This window comes from Theobroma cacao, chromosome 6 (genome assembly GCF_000208745.1).
Source record: "Theobroma cacao cultivar B97-61/B2 chromosome 6, Criollo_cocoa_genome_V2, whole genome shotgun sequence".
Taxonomy (NCBI): Eukaryota; Viridiplantae; Streptophyta; class Magnoliopsida; order Malvales; family Malvaceae; genus Theobroma; species Theobroma cacao.
In genome coordinates, this window is record NC_030855.1 from 20244163 (window position 1) to 20267277 (window position 23115).

The following is a 23115-nucleotide window of genomic DNA, read 5'->3' on the forward strand; positions in this document are numbered from 1 at the left end:
TCGGTCAAATTCAACTCCAACTTCACATAATTAATGGGCATAATTCTATCTCTAAGCAACTGCTTTACCACATTATATTTTAAACGAATGTGTTTATTCTTACCATTAAAAATTTTATTCTTTACAATGACTATTGCCGCTTGGCAATCACAATGCATTGAAACAGAATGTATTGGTTTCATTCCTAATGAATTATTTGATAAGAGGTTTCTTGATCACTTAGCCTCTTTGCCAGCCAACTTTAAAGCTATAAATTCTGATTCCATTGTAGATTTAGAAATTATTTTTTGTTTGGCTGATTTCTAAATTACAGTATCTCCACCAAAGGTGAATACATAACCACTTGTGAATTTTGTCTCATTTGAATCAATGATCTAGTTAGCATCACTGTACCCTTCTAATATAATGGGAATTTATATAAAACACCATAATTTATGGTACCTCTCAAATATTTCTTTATTTTACTCAAGGCAATCCAATTTTCGCAATTGGGTCTTTGTGTATATTTGCTCAGTCTAAATACAACATAAACTATATCAAGTCGAGTATAATTCATCAAATAAATTAAACTCCTAATAGTCTAAGCATATTTAGATTGAACCACACTATTACGTCTATTTTTCTTTAATTGAATATTAGTATCATAAGGAATACTTACAAGTGTGACATTAAAATTTTTAAACTTTTTAAGTAGCCTTTCAACGTAATGCTATTGTGTTAGAATTATACCACTGCCACATCTTATGATTTTAACACCCAAAATAACATTGGTTTCTCCCAAATCTTTTCATATCAAATTTAGAAGTTAAAAAACATTTTGTTTTATTTACCAAAACAATGCATGTACCAAAAATGAACATATCATCAACATACAAACTAGTAATCACACATTCACTATCAATAGTTTTTGTATACATACATTTATCAACTTCAACAATAAAAAATTCATTATTAACAAAAACTTAATCAAATTTCTCATGTCATTGTTTTGGTGCTTGTTTTAAGCCATATAAAGATTTAATCAATTTACAAACTTTGTTTTCTTAACGAGGAAGAACACATCCATCGGGTTGTGCAATATAATTTTTTTTTTTTAAATCACCATTTAGAAAAACTATTTTAACATCCATTTGATGAACAATAGGTTTGTAAATCGAAACTAAGGCAATTAAAACATGAATAGATAAAATTCTTGTTATTGGAGTAAAAGTATTAAAATAGTCAATATTTTATTTTTGGATAAAATTCTTAACAACTAATCTAGCTTTGTATTTATCAATAGAACCATTAGGATTAAATTTCTTTTAAAAATCTATTTACAACCAATTGGTTTAGCTCAGGTGGTAAATAAACTAATTTCCAATTTGATTTTGTAAAATAGAATCAATCTTATTTTTTATAGCTTCTTTCCAAAATATATTTTTTGTAGAAGAAATTGCATCAATGTAAGTTTAAGGATCATTATTTATAAGATAAGTGTAAAAATCATTACCAAAAGAAATTTTTTTCTTTGGTCTTTTACTCCTTCTTAAATTATCATTTTATATTTCAAATCATTTTTACTGAAAGGAGCATTAAAAATTGTATTAGTTCAATGGAAAAATATGCTAAAAAAATTCAACATTTTTTATTTCAACAATTGTATTATTATTAAAAACATCCCTTTTTAATATAAGAAATTTTTATGCAGTACTATGTTCGGCATAACCAATAAACATACAATCAAATATCTTAGAGCCAATTTTTCTTTTCTTAAAATTAGAAAACATAACCTTAGTACAACACCCCCACACTTTTAAAAATTTTAAGTTTAAAGAATAGCCTTTCCACAATTCATAAGGTCTCTTACTAGTTTTCTTATAAGGAATTCTATTTTGAATATGATATGTAAATTATAAAGCTTCATCCCACAAATTTTCATGTGCACTAGAATTAACAAACATAGAATTTATCATTTCTTTTAATGCTTTATTTTTCCTTTTAGCTACATTATTTGATTCAAGAGAATATAGATGAATAATTCCAATTATTCCTCTTTTTTCACAAATATCATTAATTGGTATATATTCACCCCCTCTATCTGATCAAACTCTTTTTATCTTTTTATTCAATTGATTTTCTACTTTAGTTTTATCCTTAAGAAACATGTCAAAAGCTTCGTCTTTATACCTAAGTAAATAAACTTTAGTTAATCTAGAGTAGTAGTCAATAAATGTAACATAATATTGCTAACTACTTTTAGTTATAGTTTGTTTCAAATCTCCCAAATTAGTATGAATTAAACTCAACAATTTAGATTATCTATTTATTAAAATCCAAGTTTTCTTAGTTTTTTTTTGTTTCAACACATGTTACACATTTACAAAAGTATGCATTTTTAATATTAGAAATTAAACCTAGTTATAACATTTTCTTAACATAAGGAATGCTAACATGTTATAATCTACCATGTCATAAATCAATAAAGTCAATCATGTAAGCAGAAGAACTAGCATTTTTATTCATGACATTTGCAATGTTAAGTACAAAAAGTCTCTGATTACATTATCCCTTACCCAAAAACATATTATTCTTTGTCATTATGATCTTGTCAAATTCAAATGACACTTTCACCCTAACCTTGCCCAATAAAGCCACAAAAACTATATTTGCTCTTATATTAGGAATAATGCTCTTATATTAGGAACATGTAGAATATTATTTAGAGTTAGGGTCTTGCCAGATGTGAGCTTAAGAGAGACTTTTCCTTTTTCAAGAACTTGAGCAATTTGAGAATCACTGAGATATATTATTTCTTCTCCTTCCTTTACTAGAGTATAAGAGGTAAAGACGTTTTTGTGTGCATAAATATGCTTGGTAGCACTTGAGTGTACCACCCATTTCTTCACATTGGCCACCATATTGGCTTGAGAAATGATCGCAAAAATTATGTCATCAAATTCATATGCTTTAACAAAGTTGACTCTTGGATTAGCTAGTTTATCATTTCCCTTTGCTTTCTTCCTGCATTATGCTGCATGATGCCCTAGCTTTCCACAAACAAAACAAGTATCTTTCTATTTAAAGGTAGGATGAAGAGCTTTGGGTTTATAATCGAGTTTATTAATATACCTGTTTTGGCGATGCTAGATTTTGCTTTGCACCAGATTGGCTTTGATTGTAATCTCTTTAGCTTTGGAGACCTTAATCTCCCTTTGGGTTCTATCTTCGATGATGATGTGCACAATCAGGTCTACAAGTGACAATTACTTTTGCTTATACTTTAGTTGTTGCTTATAACCATTCTAAGATTCTAACAACTTCTCAATTGGCAATCCAATAACAGATTCTTTTTGCAAGTTAATGTTTTTTACCTTCAAGTCATCCATTAGCTTGTGATATTCATTGATCTGACTCTTAATATCCTTATCATTTGTCATCTTCTAATGATAGAACTTTTCAATCACGAATTTTTGTTTCCCAACATCTTTAGCAGTATATTTGGCAACCATTGAATCCCATATTTGCTTTGCTTCTTTGTAAGGACTGTAAACATCAAATAGCTCATTAGAGAGCATGTTAATAATCGTATGCCTAGATACCTTATTTGCATGCATCCATTGTTCCAGCATTTTGACATCGTTAGGCTTAGAATCGAATAGTGCGAAAGCCATTCCATGAACATTAAGAATGGAAAAGATCGTTTCTTGCCATCTTTTAAAATTATTGTCATCAAACACCTTGATTTTGGATATGTCAGGAAACGGTTTTACATAAGACATTAAGGACATGGCAAGAACTGACAAGGTAGCGAGAGTTAGGGTAGAACCATTGGTGACAACGGTGGCAATAGGGACAATGACGGCAACATTATCAGCATGAGAATCCATTATCCTTAAGATTGTTGGCAAAATAATGAAGCAAATGACAACAAAAACTAGTTTGAGGCGTGATACACTGTAAGGATAATTTTTACCCTTTTAAAGTACAAAACTCGATGCAAAAGCAATATAACGGTTATCTCCCAACATTCAACAAACTCTTTCTGATTAGTTTACACAAACTATCAGGATCCGAAGAAAAAAAGTTAAAAATAAGAAAAAAACCTAACAAAACAAGCAAGTGAGGGAAACAAAGAAGAGGAAGGCAAGAAAACTAAGAAGAGAAGATGTGAGAACTAAGGTGTGTTAGGAACTAAGGTGGAGGCTAGTATTTATACGTTAAGGATAAAGGGGAATTAGGAATAACGTTGCAAAAAATCAAGAGAAAATCAAAAAATTTTATAACGTTATACAACGCTTTAGAAGATTGAGTCTATTAATGTTATATACCATTCTGAAAGACTGAGTTTGAAATACTGATTCAATTAAAGACTAACTTTTAGTTTGCACAAACTATCAAGGATACCAGAAACAATAAAAAAATTAAAAAAAAACCCAAAAAAACAAGAAATTAGGGAAACAAAGAAGAGGAAGGCAAGAAAACTAAAAAAAGAATATGTGAGAATTGAGGTGTGTTGGGAATTGAAGTGGAGGCTGGTATTTATAGGTTGAGGATAGAGGAGAATTAGGAATAACGTTACAGAAAATCAAGAGAAAATAAAAATTTTTTATAATGTTATAAAATGTTCTAGAAGATTAAGTCTATTAACGTTATGAAAGATTGAGTCTGAAAGACTGATTCAATCAAAGATTAACTCTTTACCACGACAAAAAAACCGAGTCAAGTAAGGTAAAAAATAAACCATCTAGGTACAAAATATCACTTGGGCCTAACTCATGTGTATACTCGTGCACAGAGTGGGAAATTCACATTTTCTCAATGCTTGACCCGATCTTATGTAGGCGTAAGCTCACTTTTCTTTTTTTTCCTTACAATAAGCCTATAATGGGTTTGCTTATATAAAGTAATAACATCTTTTGTACCTAGGCAATGTGGGATATTGAAATCTTATAAGATACTATAAGTTCAATAAGTTTATCCTTACCACAAATTGGAGATTTCACAAATAACTCATATGTGTCTGAAAGCAACGCAAGGAACAATAACGTCTTTTTCTCTTCTTCCACTTTCACTTCAACATTCTTCAACCGATTAATGATCTCGTCGAACCCATTCATATGCTTTATAAGGTTTTCATTCTTCTTCATTTTCAAGCGATACAATTTTCGCCTAAGTTGTAACTTGTTGAAAAATTTTTTACCAAATAATTTGTTTCCAACCTTTCTCACAACTTTATAGTGAATTTATCGTCAATAACATAGTTAAATACGTTATTCTTGATACAAAGTCAAACAGTACTTATACACCTTTCCTCTAACTCTAGCCATTCAACATCTAGCACTTTGAGAAATTCGTTAAGTAGTAACTTTACATATTCTTATTGAATCTTAATCTACTAAACTCTAAGCTCTAATGCTGGTTTGTTATTAAAACTACTCAAAAAGCAGCAAAGATATAATCTAAAAGAATCAAGTAAAAAAAAAAAAACATACAAATTTATATAATTCGACCTCTTACTTACATCCATTGAGTAAAATAGATTTTCTACTATTGAGAAATTAAAGAACAATATTTGTCAATGGTTTCCCAAACCAATCTAAAGACCCATTGTACACCCTCTCTCAATAGTCTCATATGAACACTCACTCACACTCACTGTAGTTCCATGCACCTAGGGCACAAGATGGAATTACAAGGTATTCCCTCTTTAGAGCTTCCAAAAGTATTACTACGCTTTTAAAGTTTAGAGATTCACTTTTATAATATAAAAAATTAAAAATTAAATTAAAACTCAATATAGAACAAAAAATTTAAAATTATACAATAACTCAATGTATACACAAATAAAATTGTTGTACAATTACACCTCTTTGATTGTAACCATTTCGAATTTAAACCTTTTGTTACTGCTTTTTTTTTTTTTTACTTGGTTGTAACTTTGAATACAAGAACCCAAACGAGAAATTGTGAAGACTGATCTTTTATGCTTATCAAGATTTCGAAGCTTTGCCATACTTAATAGCTATCTCATTGCTTAGTGCCTCATCAATCCTTTCTTCATTTCTGCTTAGGGCTATCAATTTTAACAATGCTAGAAACCATGCATTCAATAAAGACATCGTTTTCTTTATTCTGTTTAATTGTCTACTGAATGGAAAAAGAAAAATAGAGAGTTAACCAAATTAAGCACCCTTTTTAAAGAAATCCTCCCTTCGTTACTTCGGCTCCCTTAGTTTTGGTTCTTTACTTAAACATCTAGGAGAAGAAAAAAAAAACTGGGAAAAAATGTATCTTGAGCAAAAACTAGTTGTGGATCAGGGGATCAACATGACCAAAATTTACAATGCCTACTCTACCATATAGAGAATATACTCTGAAAACATTCTCATGAATAAATTGAATCCATAGACATTTTTCATCATCTCAATCTCAATAGATTTGATGCACGTATCTTTTAGTTGAAGGTGAGCTTGTTATCTAATTACCTGCATGCAGAACTTCCCAACATTTTTAGACGTACTAAGCAACAAAATTAATAGATTGGAAAATAATCCTTCATTAGGGTTTCATCTTTTCATTTTTGTAATAATTATGTTATAAGATAGGGGTAGCATTTTCCTTTCTATATTTCTCAAATTAATTACACGTAAAAACAATCACCAAAAATTTCTTATAATTACACTTGACTGGACGACATGTCGGCATTTTTCATCTGGCTCTCAACACTGGCAAGTTATAAAAGAAAAAAGAGAAGTGAGACCAAACCGAGCGATATGATAACATTTAAAACTACATGATGAAAACGAAAGGGTACAAGTCTCCTTAACAAAAGCAACGAGCAAATTCCTTTTTATTTTCTCTTTATCCTTGTCATGATGGCAATTCTAACGTGCATTACCATTAATTAATGTGCATTCCGATTTGAGAAGTGAATTCCAAACCAAACTGTGGTCCAAAGTTTTTTGTTTCTCTCTCAATTGGTCCAAAAGTTGCATACTAGCCAGTGGTGGTAATGCTTAGACAAGTCACCTCAAGAACTTTGAATTTTTGTGGATGTGATGGGAGGGAGAAGACTCGTGGATTTACTTGAATGTGTACTTTAATTTCCCCAAAGGCAGACGCGTTCAAAATAATGCTTGCCTGACCGACCAGCTGCTGGCTGGAAAGATCATCAATTTGCTTAGACACATTATCATCGTGTGAATGTGATCGTCCCTTTCCCATTTGACCTTCTCCTCCATGGGTAGTTTTCTCCATGCCCCTTAGTCAATTATCAGCATCTCTTACCTCTCTCTCTACATCTCATCTACATCAAAAACGACACTCAACCAACAGTAATATCAAAATTCAAAACCCACGTTTTATAAAAGGGTGATGACTTTCCCTGATGTGCAGATGAAAATAACACTCTAATTTAATTTAAATTAAAAGGCAAAAATTTTTAGCTAGAGAAGATAACAAAAGCAACGACGACTGAGCTCCATCAATAAAATTATTGATGTCCACATAAGTGATTCTGAGTTTGAATTTTCTTTGTTTTTACTAATAATTTGTGTTAAGGCAAAGGTTTCATGTGGGTTGTTTGTTCACTTCAAATATCGTAGCTTTCAATCAAATATTTCCTGAGCTTTTATTCTAGCTAGCGTGAGATTAACTTCGTGTCCAACGATTTCAGTAATGGATTCCAGGCAAACAGGGACTCGTATTCAATTTCTTTTTCCTTTTGTCCGAACTACCAACAAGACTTGACAGCCTGGTCAATAATTTCATGACGTCAGAGACAGGAGAGTAAACAGAAATTTGAAGGCTCGGCCTTTTATTTGGAAACGAATCATTTTTCATTGAGATTACGTGATTGAAAGAACATGCATATATCTCCCCGTTGAAACGTCTTTTCTTGGTGCTTTCTGTTTGGCTTCAATTAAGAATACAAGAGCGGTGCCCCGATTCATTATATTTTTTATTAAAAATAATTTTAAATTACATAATATTATAAATAAAAATAATTTTAAATTTAAAAACATTATAAATAATAGTAATAATGATAAATTAAAGATAATTATTTTAAAAAGTCATTATTTTTAAAATATTTTCTCATGTCTAATTAAGTAAAATTTTTTATTTAAATAATTTTTAAAAAAAATATTTGATTTTTTATATCTTAATATATGTTAATGTTGATATAATCATATTTTGTTAATTACGTGATTCTAATAGTGAAATCAAATTCATATTGAAAAAATATAATATTTTAAAAGTAATTATTGCTAAGCTACATAATTGATACAATAATATTATTAAAATAAAATGAATAGTTTTTGAAAGTCAAAATAAAATGAATGTTAATTACACTTATTAAAAAAATTTTAGTTTTAATGATGAAATTTTCTAAATTATCTTCAATTTTAATTAATACTTTCTTATCTTATATCTTTATAATTATTTAGAATTAATCCATTTTATGATTCCTACTATGTCTCATTAAAAATTAAAAATTTGTTTCACTTCAATTTTGAATGAAATCCACAAATATCCACCTCAATACTTTATTTTATAATATATATATATATATATATATATTCCCTGAAGGGGACAATAATGCACATAGTAAATCTGTATGAGTAGTAAGAAAAGAGATCAACCCTCACTTTTTTATGCAGCAAAATACAACCAATCACTTACCAGACTATTAAAAAATAAAAAAAAACAGACAAAAAGTCCACATCGTGTTTCAGGCGAGTGAACAACACTCTCTAATTACAACCCAACACTACCCGTGACTAAATAAGGAGGCCCAAAAAAGTATGTAACAGACTAAACTATGAAACACAAACCTCTTTGTACCTCTCTTTTGCTTCCATATGTTTTTTCTTTCTTTCTATTCTCTCCACGTGGCAAAATGAGAAAAGAGTAAAAGAACAAATGATGGGAATGGGCAAAAAAACACCAACAGGGTCAAAGCAAACCCTCCACACACTGATCATCCAAGGATTCACTTACAAACGTGGGCAATTTGGGTTTTCTTTCATAAGCCATACTAGAGATTTCAAGCCCCTTTGTTCAAGCCTGGCCGTGGCAAAGGTCTAAAACTCTTAACTTGAAAACGTGCCTCGATTGACTTATAGACAAAAAAGATTTCAATTTGACTCATGGGCAAACGTGGCTTGACTGACTCTTTTGCAAAGTTTGGCTGACTCATGGGTTGGGAGACTGACAAGGTGGCCAATGATTTAGTTGACACGTGGTTAAATGAAAAAGTCTTTTTAATATTTTTTTTAAGTATGTAATAAATTTATGAAAAAATTTTAAATATAATATAAGAAACTTAATTTAATAATTTATGATTCGTACAAAATTGAATTTTTTAAATTTAACAAGGTATTGAAGCTTATGGGATATTATGAATTATTATTATTATTGTTATTCAAGATTTGTATGTGATATATGAAGGTGCCAATATAGAAAAGTCGTTTGTTAATGTTCATGATTGAGTTGGCAATTTAATGTTGAATTATTTTATAATTCTTATTTAACAGTTTAAAAAAAATCAACTATTAGTTATGAATTTTCAAATCAAGACCTAAGTTAGGTACGAAAGCTCGATATGTTAGCTATTCCGGCCCCTTATGCATGAATTTGACTGACATTTTGAGTGTTGATTTTCTTAATATTATTCATACTTTAAACATTTAAATTTCACAATTATCATTAGATTTACAAATAAAAATTAATTAATAACATGAAAAGCACCTATGTACTATACCACAACATTATGGTCATTTATTTCGTGAATCGTGCTTTGACATATTAATGTATATTTTAGACTATTTAAATTTTCAAATTATGTGATTCACACGTTTCAAATTGTAGCTCCTTATAAGGAAGGCTACTAGATATTATCAAATTATAGACTTTGGTACTTTACATATTTTGCTCTTATTCCTACATATGATGTAACCTAGGCTTGCATCATGGCTGCAATTGCTGTAATACAGTAAATGTGCAAGGGGACCGTTAGGGATCGGAAATTACAATTAACCAACACATTTGTGACATGAACACTGTTAAATAGAATCCAAGCTTGAACGTAGGCCTTAACAATTGTTACTCCTCTTCGGTTTTTCTATCTCTTAGCTTTCTCAAATGTACACTTGATATATATAATGATAAATCATAGACAAGATATTTAAAAAAATTAAATTATTTAAAAAAATTTAAATGAACCCTTTTATTTTTATTGTATTTAATTAAGTGTTTGTAGTTTTATTTTGAGTCAAATAAATTTTTATATTTTTACTTTGAGTCAAAACAAGTCTTTATAATTAATTATTGATTTAATCAGAATGTCATTTGTCATTTTATGTTATGTAGCGCTGACGTAGCATGCTAACATATCATAAATAACAATGATAAAACATGATAACATATTTTAATTAATGACAATATGACATGCTAATTTGGTATAATAACATAATCATGCAACATTTTTCACCATCCACATCAATGCCATATCAATGTCATGTGGATATAAAATGACAAGTGATATTTTAACTAATGACAATTAGTCAATCATTAGTTATAAAAGCTTATTTGACACAAAATAAAAATATAGGAACTTGATTAAATACAATAAAAGAATAAAGACTTTGAATTTTAATAAATAGTTTAGAGACTTTTTTGAACATTATACCTAAATTATATATATGCTTTATCATATTTGGTATTTACTTGAAGAAGAGGTAGAATAAATAAATTAAGCATAAGATTTTATATACACCAAATATAAACTATATGATAATATTCTCTAATCTTATGCCTACTTAGTGTTTAACTAAATATACTAACATCTGTTGTTATATTTAATCTGCATTGAAAAATTTAGATGAAAGAGACTGCATATATAATAACAAAGACTATACATTTTTTAAATTTGTTATTAAATGTGAAAATGTTATGAAATATGTGAATATCCATTGTATTTCATAATACCCAATGTATCTCCCGATATCCAATGTACATATTTATATTGGTACATCCATATCTTCTGGTTACATCCAGTGTATGTACATTCCTATCTACTAAGTTCATTGTATGTACATTCCTATCTACTAAGTTCATTCTCTCTATTTATGTAAATTCATTCCCCTTCCACCTATGTGTGCCTATAAATAGAGGCATCATAGATGATGGTAGATATACTGAAATAAGAAATGAAATAGAAGATCTTCTTATATTCTTACTACTTTTTTCTAATATTCTCTTTCAAAGTTATATTTCATAACACGTTATCAGCATGAGGCTCTAACCAACTAAAAAGGTAATTTTTTTATTCTTCAATCACTTAGATTTTAATTTTGTATACTGTCCAACCGGCCTGAAGTTGATAACTGCCCTTGAGCCTCCTTCCGTCCCTTGAAGTTAGGATGGGCCCCTAAGACACCTGAAGTTGTCAATACAAGTGCAAATAGGAATCATTGAGAAAAAATAAGATGTTTGTTTGCTTGATAGTTCAACGACACATACCATACTTCGTAGCAAGCATTTTTTCTCAAGTGTGACATTGCGTAAGACAAATGTCCATACAACATCAGGTCTTATTGGGATTATTAATGGCTTTGGAAATACGACAATTATTCTGCCAAATGGCGTCACCTTGCATATCGAGGATACATTGCTAAATAGTAGATCGAAGATGAATTTACTTAGCTTCAAATATGTACGTCGTAATGGGTACCATCTTGAGACAATTTCTAAGCAAAATAAGGACTATCTCTACATCACTTATAAGATGGGCCAAAAGACCATCCATGACAAGCTGGAAGCTTTAACTATAAGATTGTTTTGTGTCACTATTAGAGTTGTTGAATCCTACTCTATCATGTCCTAAAGACTAGTAAATCTAGATAAATTTGAACTTTAGCATGATAGTCTAGGTCACTCGGGAGCTACGATGATGCGTAAGATAATCCAAAATACTAGAAGACACCCTTTAAAGGATAAAAAGGTTTCGTTGTCCAAAGATTATATGTGTGAAACTTATTCACAAGGAAAGCTTATTACTAAACCTTCTATGACAATGGTAAATCTTGAATCCCCTTCATTATTGCAAAGAATTCATGGTGATATTTGTGGACCAATACAATTGATAAGTGGGCTGTTTCGATATTTCATGGTATTAGTGGACGCATTTTGCAAATGGTCCCATGTTTGCTTGTTATTTATGCACAATGTCGCCTTTGCACATTTACTTGCGCTGATTATAAAGCTCCGAGTACATTTCCCTGATTATCCAATCAAGAGCATAAGGATGGATAATGCTAGTGAATTTATATCAAAGAGCTTTGATGCGTATTGCGTTTCACTAAGAATCGAGGTTGAGCACCCGGTTTCACATGTTCATACTCAAAACAGATTGGCAAAATCCTTGATTAAGCGCATCCAAATCATAGCTTGTATTGTATTATTAAGAATAAAGCCTAACTATTCAGCATGAAGTCATGCTGTTTTGCATGCGGTTGCACTAACTAGATTGCGCCTTACTGCTCGTCTTCTGCAATCTCCTATGTAGTTGGTTCTAGGCTATGAACTAGACATTTCATATTTACACACCTTTGGTTGCACTGTGCAGGTGCTTGCAACACCGCAAAAAAGGACTACAATGTGTCCTCAATACCGTTTGGGCATTTACGTTGGGTTTAATTCACCATTTATTATTAGTTTCTTGGTACCAACGATGGATGATCTTTTTACCGCTAGATTCGCGGATTGTCATTTTGATGAAATAGTGTTTCCATCGATTAGAATATTTTAAAGCTACCATAGCTAAGGAGCATAAACCAATTGAGAATTTTTCCTGAAATGAGAAAAACCTATCCCATTTAAACCCAAAAACTCTTGAATGTGAAAATGAGATGTTGCATATAATCCATTTATAGGCAATTGCTAATAGACTTCTTGACACATTTAATGATGCTATCAAGGTTACAAATTCTTATATTCCAGTTGTGAATGTTCCAACTAGGATTGTTGTTCTTGAAGAACAGGCTGAAATGGATCAAATTGGCTCTGCTTAAAGCGTGGAAGACCGAAAGGATCAAAAGGCACTGCCTCTCAAAAACAAAAGGGAAAGAATCAAGAAACCATTCCAGAAGAGCCTAGTGTTGAGCTTGCTCCAAAAGCGCTTATTGCCCCTAAAAAGGCACAAATCCATGAAAAGATCATTAACTTTAGGAATAATGAGATTTCCATTACTTATTGTAATGAGATTTGGGATCGAAATGAGATAATCATTGATAACGCTTTTGTACTTTTAGTTACTCGTAAGATTATAAACGATGATTATGAATCGTAATTTATTATCAAGCATCGTCAAAAGCATGATTGGCCCAAGTGGAAGGAAGTAATTCAAGCTGAATTAGCTTCCTTAGCTAAACAAAAGGTTTTCGGGTTTGTAACTCAAACTCTCGATAATGTAAAGCTTGTTGGATACAAATGGGTCTTTGTTCGAAAACGAAATGAGAAAAACAAGGTTGTGAGGTATAAAGCTTGACTAGTTGCCCAAGGCTTCTCTCAAAGACTTGAGATTGATTATAATGAGACATATTATTCACTTGTGATGGATGTGATTACCTTTAGTTTCTTTATTACCGTGGTAGTTTCTAAAAAATTGAAAATGTGTCTTGTGGACATTGTGATAGCATATCTATATGGTTCATTAGACTCCTATATTTATATGAAAATTCTCGAGGGATTAAAAATGCCTGAAGCATACACTTCCCACAACTTATTCTTAATAAAGTTGCAAATATTTTTGTATGGGTTAAAGGAATATGGTCACATGTGGTATCGGCATTTAAGCAAGTACCTAATCAAGGAAAAGTACCAAAATGATCTTATTTGCCTATGCATGTTTATTAAGAAATAGGATATTGGATTTGCTATTATAACAGTTTATGTCGACGATATGAATTTAATTGGAACTTTAGAAAAGTTATTTAAAACTGCTGAATATTTGAAAAGGGGGTTTGAAGTTAAAGATTTGGGTAAAACCAAACTTTGTCTTGGTGTAAAGCTTGAGCACAATGAAAATGGAATAATTGTCCATCAGCTAGCATATATTGAGAGGTTGCTTAGACGTTTTGCCATGGACAAGGCTCACCCATTGAGCACCCCTAGGGTTGTAAGGTCTCGTGAACCCTAAAAGAACCTATTTCATCCTAAAGAACCTGAAAAGGAGATAATTGGTCCTGAAGTACCATATCTCAATGCAATTAGGGCTTTGATGTACTTGGCACAATGTACGAAACCGGATATCGCTTTTGTGATCAATTTGTTGGAACATTTTAGTTCTAAGTCAACCCCGAAGACACTAAAATGGAATAAAATATATCTTTCGTTATCTCAGAGGATCCATAGATTTGGGATTATATTATTCCAAAGATTCCACTAACTCTAGTTTAGTTGGATACGCTGATGCGGGATATAAATCTGATTCGCACTAGGCCCACTCTTAAACCGGTTATTTATTTTGCTATAACGGCACTGCTATTTCTTGATGCTCTATTAAGCAAACGCTAGTAGCTGCATCCTCCAACCACTCTAAGATTATCGCTCTATATGAAGAAGAATAGAGTGTGCTTAGTTGAGATACATTATAACGCATACTTATAATTCTTGTTGTTTAACACAAGTTACAAATTCTCCCACTATAATTTATGAAGATAATGTTGCTTGCGTTGCATAAGTCAGGAGAGGATATATTAAAAGTGATAGAACCAAGCATAACTTGTCGAAATTTTTCTACACTCACGAACTCCAAGAAAATCAACAAGTTGACATTAAACAAATTCAATCCACCAATAATCTTGTAGATCTTTTTACCAAATTATTATTGAAGTCAACGTTTGATAAATTAGTATATGGCATTGGAATGCGAAAAGTTAACAAGAAAAAAGATTAATTTGCCCCAGAAGTGGCGATATGGCTTAAGTAAGGGGGAGTGTTATGAAATATGTGAATATTCATTGTATTTCATAATACCCAATGTATTTTCGTATATCCAATGTACATGTTTATGTTGGTACATCCCTATCTCTTGGTTATATCCAGTGTATGTACATCCCTATCTATTAAGTTCATTTTCTCTATTTATGTAAATTCATTCCCCCTCAACTTATGTGTGCCTATAAATAAAGGCATTGTAGTTGATGGTGATATATTTAAACAAGAAATGAAATAGAAGATCTTCTTACATTCTTACTATTTCTCTCTAGTATTCCCTTTCAAAGTTATATTTCACAATAGAAAAGTATATATGTAGTCAAAAGTTCAAATAGCAATAGTTTTTTAATTTTTGTTATATACCAAAATATGTTACAAATAACATGTTAGATATAACCCAAATTTGTTAATCTATATACTTTTTTGATCCTATTTTACTGCAAATATTCATCAATAGCAACTCAATAACTTCAAAGGCCTAAAATTAAATATTCAAATGAGACATTTTTTATTGAAATTAAGAAATGAGGCCTTTTTTTTATTAAAGTTAAAGGAAGAAAGAGCAAATGAGAAAATAGGAGAAATAGTTGAAAATTCATAGCATTGTGGGAATGAGAAGTGATTAAAAATGAGATTTATTAGGCAGATAATTAAAGAAATTAGAGAATATGTCATTTTATTAATTATTTTGACTTTTATTAATTTTAATAAAAAATTATATAAATAATTAAGAATTAATAAGATGAGGAAGTGAAATAAAATAGATATTTATTAATCATAAGAGAATACATATATATTTTATTAATTATTTTAATTTTTATATATTTTTAATATAATTAATTATATTACTATTATTATTATTATTATTATAAAATTATGAGATTTATGAAAATTTAGACCCTAAAACCCTTGTTTTAGTGACTTTACCCTAAAACCGGTCTTGATTTTCATTGTCCTTTAATGCATGCTTATCTTATTATTTTAAATGTACTTAAATTAATATCGTCAACCTATTTATAAAAGTAATAAATAAACCCAAACCTACCCACTAAGTTCACAGAAATCCACAAAACCAAGAGGTTTTAATGCAAACTCATAATAGAAAAAAAAAATAAAATCTCATATTTTTCCTACAAACGAAAGGGAAAATTGATTATTTCATTTTCCTTTTCCATGCATGTGATGCTAACATCAAACATAGTAAGTTAACACTTTTCACCACTCAAATTCACATTTGAATCCTCAAGTCATCATTGCCATTTATTGTTGTCCACATTTGACATGGAATTCTTCCTATTTTGAATGGTAATTGGAAACTTTTTCCCCTCCTCTCTTATATATATATATATATATATATATATATTTTGTTAGGTACATTGGGCTGGCCAGATGCAAATAGGGAACAAGGATCCTGAAGAAATAAATCTGGTCGTTGGGTCCAAATTGAAGAATTGGCACGTGATAATACTTTAATACTCCCGCCTTTATTTTTACTCTTATTATACAACAATTGGACCGCTGGCATATCTACAAAAAAGAAATGTGGGGAAAAATGCATCTGCCATACATTTATGGGAAGACCGACCGAATTAGGTGGGTTAGGGTTTGATTTCGAAGCATGGCGTTACATTTGAACGAAATATTATAACCTCGAACTTTGAATTTTTATAAATTATGCTCGGGGGGTCAACAACTCTTCCAAGGTAGCCTAAATTATGGAATGAGAGAAAATCATTTCACGTTATGTAATTCAAAACTTAATGAATCTTAATACGTAATGAAAAAAGTATTATTACATTAACTATATCTATTATTTAATGTGAAAATATTTTAGTAAGAAAAATGATGTAACTATAACTAATAAACTTAGCGTGAATCCATTTAGATTATATTTGGCCTTTGATTTTATTTATCAAGAATTAGATGAATTTTGTAAAATTTTCATCCAAAATAAAAATGAATAAATTTATAAAACTCAATAAGCAGATTAATGATATGTAAAATATGTAACTTAAATACGAAATCATGGAAAAATTATATATGGTAATATACACCTATCTTTAGTTTTATATATTTTTTGTTATCTGATATTATCTTATTAGAACTTATTAAAAATCGAGAATTAATACGTCTAAACGCAAGAAACACAGTAAATCAATAACTTTGATGCAACAAATGGTACTGAAACACTGATGCTCAGTATTGGGGAGCCGCAGGTGTAGTCTGCAGATTGCTTTGATGATCTGATGTGATATTGGAACCTATCCCTTCTTTTGAACTCTTTTGTTTTGTAGACCTTAGGTGAGCAACATGTAAAGGAGATGAGCTGACTTAGTGGCTTTGTTTAGGGTTCATTTTGCTTTCTTTTGTCTGATCAACGTTTCTTGTTTCATCTTAAAGTGGTTGATTGCCGCAGCCCTTGTGTTTTTGAATGTTGTCATGTTACGGTGCTTGATTTTGTACAGAGACTTACACCCTTATTCAGCTTATGAATACAATCATACTTACTTTGTCTCTAAAAAAAAACTTTTATATAGAAAAGTAGAACAAATGTAGATATATAATAATAGTATCTTATTCCTATTTAAAGAAACAGGAAAGGGGCACTTCGATGGGGCAAAAAAAAAAACAAGGGAAAAGGGGAAAAGGTACAACACGTGAATTGTATGCGACGCTACATCTTGAGTTGGGGAATCAACAAAAAAAACCCTTACGATCCTGCCACGTGTTATATGTAAAATGACAGAATTGCCTTAATTTGTGCTTCCACGGTTCGACCGAGGCGAATTGTTTAACACGTGCTGTATTCGACTCTACACAAGTCAAGGGAGAGAATATCAAAGAAACGTGAAGAAACCGTTTTTCGCTTTTATGAAAGAAAAAAAAAAAAAAAAACAAACTTGACGCGCGTGGGGCCTAAGTGGCTGTCTGCCTCTGCCCGTCTGTCGGCATATAACGCCACCTAACTAACACCGTCAAAAACCTCCTAACTCCGTCTGAGTCCTGAAAAGTCACCACAGTCTCATGATACCGACGCTCCCCTAACAGGCTTTAATTACCAAAGTACCCTTTGACTAGTATTCACTCTACATATATTTATTAAAAAAATGCGTTTAAAATTTTTAATTTAAACATATAATATTATTTTAATTTAAAAAAATAATAATTTAAATTTAACTCTTTGATGCAAAATAATTTATTTATTGAACAAAAGTGAATGTCGTTAACTTTTTGTATCAAGAAGGAAGAATATAAGGAGAGCACATTATGCCATGTTGAGTATGAATCGGAGAAATGGATCATAATTCTAACGTTATTCATGAACATGTTACATTCACTTAAAAGAATGAGTTTTAATTACGTAATTGAATTATTGCATGATTTACATATAATTTCCTCCGTAGATTTTCATTATTTTTTAAAAATTATTATAATATTACTCATTTTCTTGTTCATGTTAACTCATATGAGAAAACACTAAATTTAATTAAATTCGTGAATACATGCCATTAAACCCACAAGACTTTTTTGAACCTAACATATAAAACCTCATAATGTTGAACTAAAATTTAATGCATAGTTGCAAAACTCTGAAAGATGACAAGTTATCTGAAAGAGATTGCATTAATTTAATCATTACTAATGCACATATTAAGACCCAAATTCAATGATCTTGCTTGTAGCATGAAAAATGTGCAGCCAAAAGTGTGGACTCGGAGTTGGACCACTGAAATTGCAGTTTTTCTCCCTTTTCTACTAATTTTAAAAATTGTTCCAAAAAAAACTTGGTCCAAACGAAAAGGGCAACCGTGGAAGGAAAAAGCATTGAAAAAGGTTAGGTAGGCAATTGCAAGGAAGCCACATCCCCTTCCGCAATTGTGTCTCCAACTAGCATTTTCTCTTCCTTAACTTTTTCCCTAATGCAAAAAAAACGTGCGTTAACTAAAATAATTAAAACATAAATAAATTTTTTAATAATTTCCAAGATAAAGCAACCAGGACAACTCATAGCTAATCAGGTTCAGAGAACATGGTGGGATTTGGAGAAACCTGCTTCTCCCTTATATTTCATCCTGTCATACTCTTTCAGCAGTGATCTCTCAAAGTGGCAAAAAACTTAGATAAGACCCTGAAACTTGATGTTTCACTAGATTTTCTCTTTGACAGTCATTTCATTCCGCTTTTGTAAGAATCTTGAGAGTTTTTAAGAAGAAAAAAGAAGGAAGCAATGTCCAATTCAGGCCCAAAGTCCGGTAAGGCTACTGAGAGAGCAAGTTTCGTCAATCTTCTTAGCCAGTACTTGAAAGAGAAACGAAATATTGGAGATATCAGCGTTGGGATGACCTCAAAACCTGAAGCTAAAGGTACCCTTTTGCTTTCTTTCTTGGCTTCTGTTAGTTGCTGAAGAAAGGGTTGCAGTAAAATTCTGAGCTTCTGTTTCGGTTTCTATGGGGGTGTTGAATAGCGAGAATTTATGATTGGTTGATATAGCAAAGATTTTTCTTTTTCCTGTGGATGCTGTTGGAGAGAAAAGTTTTTGGATTTGGAAAGAGGGATGACTTATATTCTTTTTTTGGTGCTATTGCAGGGCTTGAGGCATCTAGGCAGCAAGCAATGCCAATGAACTTTTTCCCCAATATGGATAACCCTTCTGATAGTTCAAGACCAAATCTTGTGGCATCTACATCAAATGTGAAACCTTCTGATTTCTTTCCGGAGATTGCCAATTTTGGTGCCTCCAGTTCCAAGGAAGATTCCACTAACAAGACTGATTTCAGGTGTGTATTCTTTTTTCCCTTTGATCATCACAAAATATTTAGATGCTCCTCATTTTGATCTTTTGGAAACCCCAACCTGGAATGCTTCTAAACAGTTTGATGTTTTATTGTATTTACGTAAATTGGAAGCATTACGTGCTTAAGAGTTACGGTGACTGCAAGTACAATCTAGCTGAGGAATTGCTACCACAAGTTTAATGCCTTCCTGTTTAAAAGTTAAAACAAAAAAGGGTCATGAGAAACTACTGAAATACTCGATATTATTGACAAAAAATTGTTAAAAGTATCTATGAACTGAAAAATATTGTTTTTCTTGGTTTAGGAAACCAGCAACGGTGGAGCCAAAGAGTGCCCAGCTGACCATATTTTTCGGCGGCCAAGTGCTAGTATATAATGACTTTCCAGCAGAAAAGGTCAAGGAGATCATGGCCTTAGCTAGCCAAGGATGCTCAACTGCATGTGGTGGTGTTGTTACTGACTCTGGCATGGAAAAAGTAAATTCTAACATGGACAAAACTAACTCTAGCAATTCTGATATTCCTGACCTGAACATCGCCTCCACGACTGGAAATAGTCCTGATCAAGACCCTTCTGTTGAGCGGCGCCAATATGGTGGTTCAGGTAATTGATATGTGACCTTGAATCATAAATCAAGGAAGTTGCTGTTGAAAATTTTGAAAGCTTTTTATTGACAAATTCTAATTTGTTTGCATTTTCTTTGTGCTTTACAGATTTGCGTATTGCAAGAAGAAATTCACTTCACAAGTTCTTTGAGAAGAGAAAAGACAGGTAAAAAGGTTTAGCCAGCACTAGAAAACTTTTGGATGCAAAGCTTCACAAAAGCTGTTTGGTTTCTCCAGATCTTAGGAAATCATGATTTTGTGGAACTTAATTGGATTCTTCAAAAACTACAGATCTCATATCTTGTGACAAATGAAATAAAACTGGTGCCCCTTAAGTTGCAACATGTTTACTTGACGATAAAACGAGAGATAACCCTTTTTACTTTTCATTTGATGCATCAAACACCGGATATAGGCTCTGTAAATATATGAATTCAGGATCTGCATATATGCTGGTTTTCAAGGTGGCATTTGGACCACCAGATCAAAGACCTTAAGTTCAGATTTAGTCTTGTACTTCATTGAATGATCACTAAATTCATCCTTGGCTTCATTTTCAGGGCAGCCGCAAGAGCACCATACCAAGTTAACAACCAACGAGGATCTCCTCCTCCACCTAAACCTGATGAAAGCAAGTCATCTCATGAAGCAGGTCAATCATCAAAAGAAGCATCAAGAGATCTTGACCTCAAGTTATAGGAATATTGGTCACTTCATTGTGTTGTAACTTAGGATACCTCAGTGATACAGGCTTAAGATCTTAACTATTGTTTTTAGGCATTTTATACTTCTATCAATATATTTTTTGTAACCAATCTGTTACAATTAAATTCAGATCTGAATATTTTTTTCATGTAAGTTTGATCAGTTGAGAGTTTAAACCCCAAAAGCAGTTCTCTTATCTTTTTCTGGATGAAACATGTTAATTTGTTATCCTTGGCAAGTAGGGAAGCAGGCAGACAGCAGATGGCAAGTTCATTAAATGGTTTAAAATTGATGAATCATAAAAGGGGTTGATTGCTCAACTACTCAATGTCAGAAAACCAATAGTGTCTCTCCTGAGTTAATAGAAAAAGGTGTAAAGGAGGGCGGGAATCAAGTTTTGGTTCCTATCGTGCAGAATGTTCACAGGTAAAAATTACTCCAGCAAGAGCAAGACTTGGCCAAGCAATACTGCAGAATGAGCGAAATTTCCATATCAGAATTGAACAGGCCAAGAAAACAGAGTTAGGTTCTATTTTCCCCCCTATATTTCTGGTAACAATTTTAAGTTACTATGACTGTGGGTGATATTGCTAACCTTAGACCATCAGGCACTCCTGTATGAAGCAAGAAAAATTGATTTTGACCTGCCATTAGAGGTAAGGGAGTGTGATAGGGAATACGCTACAAAGTCTGTTTCGTTTGATTCCCTTTGTACTTGTTGATGCTAGATAACAAAACCAATAATTTCTGAATAGATCTTCAAAGCTAAATCCCTCCCTCTCAGTAGTCCCACAACACAACCCAGTAAGGCAACTAACCAAAGACTACCCAAGGCAACCAGAAAATAGACGATGGCTTGCTCAAACTTTAACAGGAAGCTCCTATCATCAGGCCTGAACCTCATAGGCTTTACCTTTCTCCTTTCTTGCCATTTGTTTTTTATCATAGATGGTAGGTGAAAGCTCACGATTTACACGCTCAAGCTTGTTCAACTTCAGAAATGGCTTGACAACATAGTCTTTATGGCTATAATAATGCTATCCTATGGAAAGAAATAAGTACTGTATAATGCTATGCTATAACTAGAATTTTATTTGATGAAGAAATGCTAGAGTTTCCAACAGGACATAAAGGCTTTACCTTATTGGAATAAACAGCTTGATTTTTTCTTAAAAAAATAGTAGCACAGTCAAACAAGCCAGTAACATATTCTTTAAAATGGTTAAATACGCACACCATGAATTACTTTCAGGGAACACCAGCCGCAGAGGCAGAAATTATTTGTTCAACTTCCTTCTGAAAGCTTTGCTTCTTGCCTTTTCGGCAGTGATAACCAATTCACCAGCTAATAATCATAAAAACAATCTTCTGTACAGGAGGGGAACAATGCCGTAAATAACCGACCAGGGGTTGGCAGCTGAAGAGTTGTGAGACTACATTAATTCTAAAATACAAACTGAAAGCAAATATTTACGAAAGCTTTTATCAAAAGTTGAAGCTTGATGTTGAAATAAGAAATTCAAATTAAGGATACAAACTAATAGAGAATTGAATATAAACAGCAGATTTTGTGGTGAAGTATGAATGCATATGACTATTAACAGTGCACAGATTAAGGCAAAAGGTTTCTTATATATTCTGTTCACTGGAAACAAAAGGTAAGGATATCGAATGCCCAAAGTGTGCCGTATTCTACAAGCCCATAATATATCAACCAATCCGCTGGCCCGAATTCAATGAACACAAATCGTCCGCCCCTGTTTTGTGCCCCTCTTATAATTTGATGCCACGTGTATGATAAGTTTTTATTTGTTAACATCAGCTGTTAGGTCATTTGTACTGCCGTTAGGTATAACTTAGTCTAGGTTAACATCAACACTTTACAGCCTGCCCTTTTCCACACTTCTCTCATCAAATCTTTCATCAAAGTCAAGGACCATTTTTACATAAGTTTTTTTTGGTTTTTTTGCTCTTCATTAATATTCTGATGATGGTAATAAAAATTTAAAGAAGGAGAAGAAAAAGAA

General features: G+C 31.7%; 1 protein-coding gene across 1 annotated transcript; it reads left to right on the forward strand.

The window, feature by feature from the left end:
• On the forward strand, positions 18948-21284 carry LOC18596253 (protein TIFY 11B). Its single transcript, XM_007024615.2, has 5 exons — positions 18948-19346; positions 19571-19760; positions 20083-20381; positions 20492-20549; positions 20944-21284. Exons 1-5 carry the CDS (start codon positions 19211-19213, stop codon positions 21080-21082), a joined length of 822 nt encoding a protein of 273 aa, XP_007024677.2. The 5' UTR covers positions 18948-19210; the 3' UTR covers positions 21083-21284.